Genomic DNA, 8323 nt, shown 5'->3' with positions numbered 1-8323 from the left:
GGACCTACTTCCCCCGACTCCCCTGGGGCAGGCTCAGCATTTCCCAGCAGTGGTGGGGTCTGCCCCTCCCCCTCTCACCTCCCACTGGGAGCTTTGCTGGTCTCAGGGACACAGTTGCCTCCACAGTTACCCCCTACCTAGACCTGACAGCTGCAGGTTCAAGCAGCAGCAGGGGAGCCAGGCCAGCTCTGTGCCTGGAACTCTCCCTGACCTGTTTCCTCAAGCAGCATTTTGCATCTCACTTCCTGGTCCCTGTGACACAGGGGGCCCTGGACAGCCCTGAGCACACATAACTGTTGAGGGAGGCGGAGGTCACCGGTCTGACCCCTGGAAGAGCAAAGTCCATGCTGTAGGGAATGTCCCCATTCTGGGTTGGTCCCCAGCTCCTGAGCAGGATATAAGCTAAAAAGGGATCATTTGCCCCTTTCAAGAAAAAAAAAAAAGCTCCACATGGATGAAGGGGCAACATTTCAGTGTCATCAGGATTTTTATTTTCATTTTTAGTTTTCCTGAGACTTCAGAAACATTGAAGGAAAATTAAGAGTAGAAATATTTGAAAACACCAGGCGCTTTCAAGCTTGTATACGTTTAACATATTTTAAAATTTGAAAATCGTCACAGAACAACACCCTGAGCAGGCTGAGGTTTTTGTCCCACTTCCTCATCTGCCTGTGTCACTGTGATTATTACCACTGCCCCAGGTCTGACAGTAATAGTCAGCCTCGTCCTCAGAGTGGATGTTGGAGATGGTTAAGTAGCGGTCAGCCCCGGAGCTGGAGCCCGAGAAGCGATCGGGGATCCCGTCCCCCTTGCTGTGGCTTCCATCACTCTTAAGCCACATCAAGTACCGAGGGGCCTTCCCCGGCTGCTGCTGATGCCACGCAATGCCATAGTTGCTGTATCCACTGCTCAGGGTGCAGGTGAGCTTGACCGAGGCTCCCAGGGAGGCAGATGCAGGTGTCTCTTATCCACCCTCCAGCCCCAGAGGAGGGAGGGGGCCCTGCATGCAAATGTGCTGCTCCTGCCCTGCCCACCAAGCCCGCCCTGGGCCTGTGTGCAGCCCCAGTGTCTGCGTGTCATTACTGGGAGGGGGGCCTGGGCTGGGCCTGGTGCAAGTCTCCCCAGGGGCCCAGAGAGGACCCACTTGCTGGCACCAATGAGCTCTGAGCAGGGACCAAGGTCAAGTGTCTGGTTTCCCAGCTGAGCCACTCAGAGCCCTCAGTGTTAGCCCACAGCGCCCCCTGCTGCCCAGGCCCAGGTGCAGTGTGTCTGGGACCAGATGCCGGGGGGTCCTGACAGAGGTTTCTGTCCCCACCAGGGCCTTGACCACTGCTTGCTCCCTGCACAAGGGCAGAGCCAGTCCCCTCCTCATTGCAGCTCCTACCTTGTCTTAGTCTTTAACTTTCCTATTTCAGCCTTCTCAGTGGGAACAGGACACACAACTCTGCCTATATTAAAAGGGGAGGGATGTCTCCTATACAAACTGTACATGAAATAAAATGTACATTTGCAGAGAACGGGGACAGTCCAGCCACGAAGCCATTTCCCAGGCTGCTCATGCAGCAGGTTTCTCCTTCCCCACGTGATTCCTCAGGAGGTCACACACAGGGAGAGAGTGGGAGTGTCTGGAGGGTAAGTGAGCAGGCTTGGTGACTCACTGGGTTCCCTGGGGAATGAGCACAGACCCAGGGAGGAGAAGGGGAAGGTCCCTGAGTGATGAGAAAAGAGAATCAGCACCCTGGGGGCTTCTTCTGAAGTGCAGGATCAGAGAAGTTCAAGAGAAACAGATGATGTAAAAATGCAGAAGAAAAGATATTTTCAAATTCCAGGACTTTTCTTATACAAATACTTTAGTAATTAGTTGAGGAGCTCACAGGAGAGAAGGGAATTGGAACGAAGGAGATAGACCGGAGGGTTGAGAGTGGAAGTCGTGAATCAGAGATGGGAAGGGGAGGGTCAGGATGGTCCACACTATAGAAGTGACTGGAGGAGAAGCCACTGGGGACATTGGGCAGGAGCAGAAGGAGGTCAGATTGAGGGAGGTTTGGGGTGTGTTGCTCGTGAGTCACCAGAGACTGAGAACAGAACCGTGGAACCCGAATCACACACGTGTTAGGACTGAGAAGGAGGACAGGGGACCCTTCAAAGGCTGCTCTCTGAAATCTCTTCGCACCTGGGCAGAGAGTGAGGAGGGAGAGGAGTCCAGTCCATGGTGTGGCCTTGCCAAAAATCCTCTAGAGTCACAGGTGTTTCTGGTCTCTGGGATAGGTCTTGTGTCTCCTCCTCAGCTCCCTGGGAGAAGGGTGTGTTTGTGTCATGCTTTATGCAAATATGAGCCCTTCACCAACACCACCAGCACCATGGGATTCTGTGTCTTTGGCCCAGGGGGCAACTCTCTTGTCAGGGACAGTTGGGCTGATATCAGCTCTGAGTTTGCCCCTTGGGAGGAAGCACCTGCTGTCACCTCTAACTCAGGCCAGTGAGCACAGGCCCAGGGACCATGAAATTTGAACCTTTTAAGTGTGTTTCAGGCCTGGCTCAGCTCTGGGAAGATCCACAGCGCCCCCAGCTGGGCTGTGATAACTATGGCTTCCACTTTCTCTAATTGTATTAAATGTCTTGTCCAATGCCCAAATTTCAGTTTCATTCTCACTTGTTTTTAAGTCTGTCCAAAGAGATTTTTTTTAAATTTAACTTAAAATTTTTTGCCTTGTAATTTATGTTCAGTTTGTTCTTATGACTTGTAATTTTTTCTCAAATTTTCTCCATTCTCATTTATTTCAAGAATATCAGAAATAGCTCATCCTAGGAACTGTACGGTTGCTGACTTAAGTACGTGAGCCATATAATTTCATCACCTAGATCATCTCAGTGCCAGTGTCTGTGCATTGTCTTTTCCTCACTCAAGTTGTAATTTTCCTGGTTCTTGATATGACAAGTGATTTTTTTATTGTATTGAAGACATTTTGGATATTATATCATGAGACTCTCTAGAGGTTTTGTCAATATATCTGAAATAGCACCTACTTTTGCTTTACTAGTTTTCTCTGTTAATTTTCCTTTGGTCATTCTAAGGAGCAATGGGACACATTCCCCTTTGTAAGCATTTAGTTTCAGATTTTGCCATGAGTCAAACGATACTGGAAATGGGTCCCCTGCAGTCTGCCTTCCATCTGCTGAAATGGTCCTGGAGCCTCACGTCTCTCTCATCCTGTATCATAATCTTTGTCTTTGAAGTTGGCCAAATGTGTCCCATTGAAGCATATGACTTGAGGATGGGGAAATGCACTCTTGATCTGAAGTGACATCTTTCACCAAATCAGCTCCCCACAGCCTTAGGGACCTGCATCCTGCATTTCTTCTCTGGAAACTTCAGGGCTGAAGGATGAGCTGTGTGAAGTCTCAACTTCCTGCCCCAACAATCTATTTTTCCCCAAACCTAAGCCCAGCCCTGTGAGCATTTTCTTCCCTGCACAGGTGAAATAACGTCTCGTCTTCTTTGTGGGTGATCAGAGGCTCCTCCTCCCTCCAGCAGTGAGACCCCTGGGAAATCTCAGAGCCCGGGGCTGGGAGTGCGAAGGGACAGGGGTTTCTCGCTGGCACAGTCTGTAATCTGTGTGCAGTATCAGCAGCGTGGGGACCAGGGCTGTGGGTGTGACACACAGAGCGGTGCTGCCAAGTTCGCCTGGCCACCCTCGTTCACTGTAAGTAACTGCCCATGACCAGCGGGAGCCTCAGTGGAACTGCCCGTTCAGAGGAGAAACAGCGTCGTCATTAAAGTAAGAGACTCCTCCCAACTCCACCCAGAGTAAAACAGGACATCATATGTCGCATTATCAGAAATTAAAAAAAATGTGCTGTGTTTGCATGATTTGGTGTGAACATCATGGAATATGTAAAAACACTTCATCTTTAAACTCCCCTATGGGGCAGAAGGGACAGGGACACGTGTATCTTTGTTGTAATGGACTCTATTTTTATCTCACCCACCCGTGAATTTACATTTAGTGCAATTACTGATCCTGTGTCTGTGTCTACCTTTCTCTTTCTTCATCTGGGCTTGTTGCTTAATTCCTCCTGTCTCCCTTTTTATTTTCATTGAATCAAGTGTTTCCACTGAATCATTTGACACTCACTAGCTGTTTACTTTTACATCCGACTATTTCATTAGGGACCCTAGATATTTCCAGTTGCAACCTTGTCTCCTTAGGGCGCACATTAATTTAATATTTTGTCCAATTTCCCTACAACGGAGAATATTACAAAAGTTTACACAATCCCTGTCCTTTTTGATAATCAATATCACTAGATGTTGTACATGTCCACATGTATTAATTATGAAAACTATTGAAACTATTGCTGTTGCTGGCGGTGCTGTTGATTCTGACTTCAACATAACTGTGTATTCAACCCATTTCCCTCTCCCTGTGCTGTGACCCTGCAGGACTCTCAAGGGAGCCTCTGGCTGGCTTTTATCATGTCAGCACCAAAAAATTGTGGAAATTCCCTCCATCTGGATTCCAGAGATTTCTTCTCATCTCTTTTGTCCCTGCCACACGTGGGCTGGAATTCAGCATATGTTTTCACAAGGACCTTGTGGTGATTTGAAACCCTCATTGTCCAGTTTGTTTTTACACCTACAGGGAACTGCATTACCCTCAAATGTCTTTTAGTTTTCTTGGGCATAATCTAGTGTCTTTTCCTTGATTAGTGTATTCTACAGTCTGCACCTTCTTCCTGCCTGATTTTCTGTGGTGTCCCAGCCATCCATTCGAGGGAATGTTCCTGCCCCACTTGAGGACAATCACAGGACCCTGCAGACTTCAGGGAGCTGCGTTAGGTAAAGCCAAGGGCAGGGACATGTGTGAGTTTCCTCTTTGACTTCACAAATCTCACCACCTTTTCCCTGGACCACATGGTGACCACGCTCACTCCTAGCCACATGCCCGTCCTGAGACATGGCACAAGCACACATTAAGGACACACGCCCAGACGTGTGAGATGACCAAGAACATTTGCCACCTGATCTGCCTTCCTTCGTGGCTATGATGAGGTTGGGATATTTTATGCTAATAGCTTCATGTTAGGATTGGCTGGACAGAAGTTTTCAGATCCAGTGAGGGGCCTCAGAACCTTGGCCCTGGAGGGAGAAATGACTGCAGGAATGTCCCTTGAGCCTGATATTGAAAGAGGCTCTATGGTTCAGGATGGGGGATCGGACAGGAGACTTGTGCCTCATTGCCCTGTGGGGCAGGTGTCCTGGGTTAGCACTGGGCTCCTCCCACATCCTGAGCGTAATCATCGCCCTCATCCTCAGACAGACACAGAGCATCACAGGGGCCCCCGTGGCCAGGACAGAAGCAAGAGATACTATGTGGGACCCTGCAAGTTGGGAACCACCGAGTATCATGACCTGGGCCTTCTCGTCGGAGCTGGTGGGGCCAGAACATCGTGTTCCCCCAACTCTGCAGCTCACTCCAGTGCAGGAGGGGGTGATGTTACTCCCAGATGACGGGCCGCTGAGTGAGCACAGCACCTGCAGGAGGTGGCACCAGCAGAGAGAGGTGCAGAGACCTGCGAGCACAGCACAGCGCCCCCTTGTGGTGGGCAGAGCTGGGAGGGAAGCCTGCAGGGCCTCAGGAGCCTGGGCCTGGGTCATGTTCCAGGACAGTGAGGAAGAGGGTCCCAGGACAGCATGGGGACAGCCCATAGCCCTGTCCCTTAGGATACGAAGGACAGAAATCTCTTTCCCTGGTCCATTCACAGAGCAAAGTCAGAGGCACTTCGTGGAAATTGGCATCATTCTGTTGCCTTTCTGGCCTTTCCTGGTTCCTGCTGTGTGGAACATTCTATGGCAGTTGTTGGGGGACGGAGAAGGCTTTGCCCTGGGTCCTACAAAACTCCTGAAAGGTCTGAATCCCGAGAACCCCCAGCATGCATCACACCCGAATCTGTACCCCCACAAGACCAGACCGGCAGCACCAATGTGTGGAGGGACCTACCCACACATTCTAGAACAGTCCATGGCAGCTAGTAGAGGGGATGCACTTTGTGAGAAAGGTCTTGTGTTGCCTGTCCAGGGACTATGGATGCAGGTTCCACTTCCCACTCTTGGAAATACTGTCAGGAATCTTGAAATTCTGAGGGTGTCCTCTCCTATAAAGAATCTTGTGGGTGATTCTCTTCAAACAGGTTGAAGGTCATGCATTGCTTCATTGGGGTGAGGGGAGAGTCCAGGCCACATCCCCTGAGGTGCACACTGCAGGTGACAGCACAGTCTCAGGCCAGCAGTTCCCAGTCTTGGTCTCCTGCTCCCACACTCTGCCCATCGGCCTCAGAGCAGCGAGTCCTGCACCCGGTCTGGGCCTCTGCCCCGACCACCTTGTCGGGTTCCCCTAACTTCCTGCCAGCTGCCTACGCCTCCCCTTCCTCACACACCAGCAGGTCACGTGCACCCGGGACAGCATCTCCCAGGACTACAACCCCACTTACATCTTTCCTCAGACGTTCTACACTGAGCCAGCCACGGCCTCAGTGAAATATGTTTGGTCTCCTCCAAAGTCTCCGTGGAGAGATTTTTATCTTAAACAAGGAATTTACCCTACACAACATGCACAGGGTGACGAAATTTGAGCAGTGGGTCAATGGAAAAGTTGAATTCAACAGTAGGATATAACATTGTCAGATTTATTTGTCCAAGAAAAATCAGGTATTGGTAGAAGATCTGACAACAGAAGCCACCGCCTGAGGTACACTTTGTCAGAGCCACAAGCCAATGGTGACAGCACCAGGCCAGAAGAACAGGGACAGATTTTTGTCTCACTTCGCCGTGTGTCTCGATCACTGTGTAAGTCTTAGAGCTGCCATCCCATATATTACAGTAATAGTCAGCCTCGTCCTCAGACTGCAGCCCAGAGATGTGCAGGATCCCTGCGTTGGCCGAGGCATCTTTGGAGCCAGAGAAGCGGCTGGGGACCCCGGAGCCATGGTGCTTACTTGACTCTGAGTAGTAGCTCAGGAGGTACCGGGGAGGGCTCCCTGGCTTCTGCTGGTACCAGCGTACGCTGTAGCTACCAACACTGAAGCCACTGCTCAGGGTGCAGGTGAGTCTGGCCGATGATCCCAGGGATGCAGAGAGGGAGGGCAGCTGAGTCAGCACAGGCTGGGACAGGGAACCTGCAAACACAGACACTCGTGGGAGCTGGGACAGGGACCAGGGCTTGGATGCTTGGAGGTATGATCCAGAGGAGGATGACACAGGCTCAGGAGCTGCCCCTGGACCACGATGCCCCTACCTGTGCAGTGAGAGAGGAGTACGAGGAGGAGGGGGGTCCAGGCCATGGTGGACTCAGACCTCTTGAACCCGCGTGCTGGGCTGGGCTGCCCAGGCCTTTTTGAAGTTCTCCATTTGCCTGCAGGGGCTGTTCATGCAAATTTGTCTGACCCCCTGGAGACCTCTGCTCCACTGGGCACCACTGGAGATCTGACCTTGGCTTTTAGACACAGGGTCTGATGGGTGAGGCTCTGAGCTTGCCCACTGGGAGGGAGCAGGGAGGGAGCAGCTGCCAGGATCCTCCACAGTCCTGTGAGCAGGAGACTCCGCCCAGCCCAGGGAGGACACAGCTGCTGAGTCCCCATCAGAAACACAGGCAGCAAAGCCCCAGTGCTGGGGAGGTTGGGGGTGCGCACAGCCATGGGTGCCCCCTGTTCAAACACTTGGGAGACTCACAGCGCCCCCTGCTGCTCACCTGCCAGACCGCAGTCTCTGAGTGGGTTTCCTGTCTGAGCACTGGCCTGAGAGCCTGGTGGTCCCACAGCCTCTGTGCCTCTGGCTCTGCCCCACGGTACTGACGTGAATAAACAATATATTCTCAGGAGGCTTTTCTGGACGTCTAGAAGGAGGTTGATAAATACGATGACCCTCCAGTGTGAGGAGGCTGCAGGGAGGGGAGGACGCAGAGGGCTCTGGGGCAAAGCCCTGAGCAGCTCCTTCCACAGGGGCCAGGGAAGGAGGTGACAGTGCCCTGGGTGTGAGTCACAGTCGGGTCCTGCTGGGGACAAACAAAGGACACAACATTCCCAGAGCAGGTGCAGGTTGTCAGAAGGTGGAGCAGAGTGTGCAAATAATCAGCAGAGTGTGGACACGGGGGTTGGTAAAGTGTCCCACATTTCTGGGGTCCGTCCTGGAGGCCGTTACACTCGGGCCACAGCATGTGTGCATGTCGCTGCCTCTCCTGCTACAGGTGAGGCTGCCCCTGAGATCCCAGCACCGTGGACGGGTGGGTCAGCACAGCCTGGGCACTGGACCCTGAGAGACCAGCGT

The 8323-nt window shown here is 51.9% G+C and overlaps 2 gene segments (V, D, J or C); both read right to left on the bottom strand.

Moving 5' to 3' along the window:
- Window positions 1-493: 493 nt before the first annotated feature.
- Window positions 494-1372, bottom strand: LOC123626186. The segment is given in 2 exon segments: window positions 494-961; window positions 1316-1372. Coding segments are annotated over 2 exon segments (357 nt in total).
- Window positions 1373-1654: 282 nt separating this feature from the next.
- On the bottom strand, window positions 1655-7408 carry LOC123626185. The segment is given in 4 exon segments: window positions 1655-1666; window positions 5414-5536; window positions 6824-7291; window positions 7355-7408. Coding segments are annotated over 4 exon segments (657 nt in total).
- Window positions 7409-8323: the final 915 nt, after the last annotated feature.

The sequence above is a fragment of the Lemur catta genome, chromosome 21 (assembly GCF_020740605.2).
Source record: "Lemur catta isolate mLemCat1 chromosome 21, mLemCat1.pri, whole genome shotgun sequence".
Lineage (NCBI taxonomy): Eukaryota > Metazoa > Chordata > Mammalia > Primates > Lemuridae > Lemur > Lemur catta.
The sequence above is the reverse complement of the archived record's forward strand: the minus strand, read 5'-3'. Positions and strand labels throughout refer to the sequence as shown.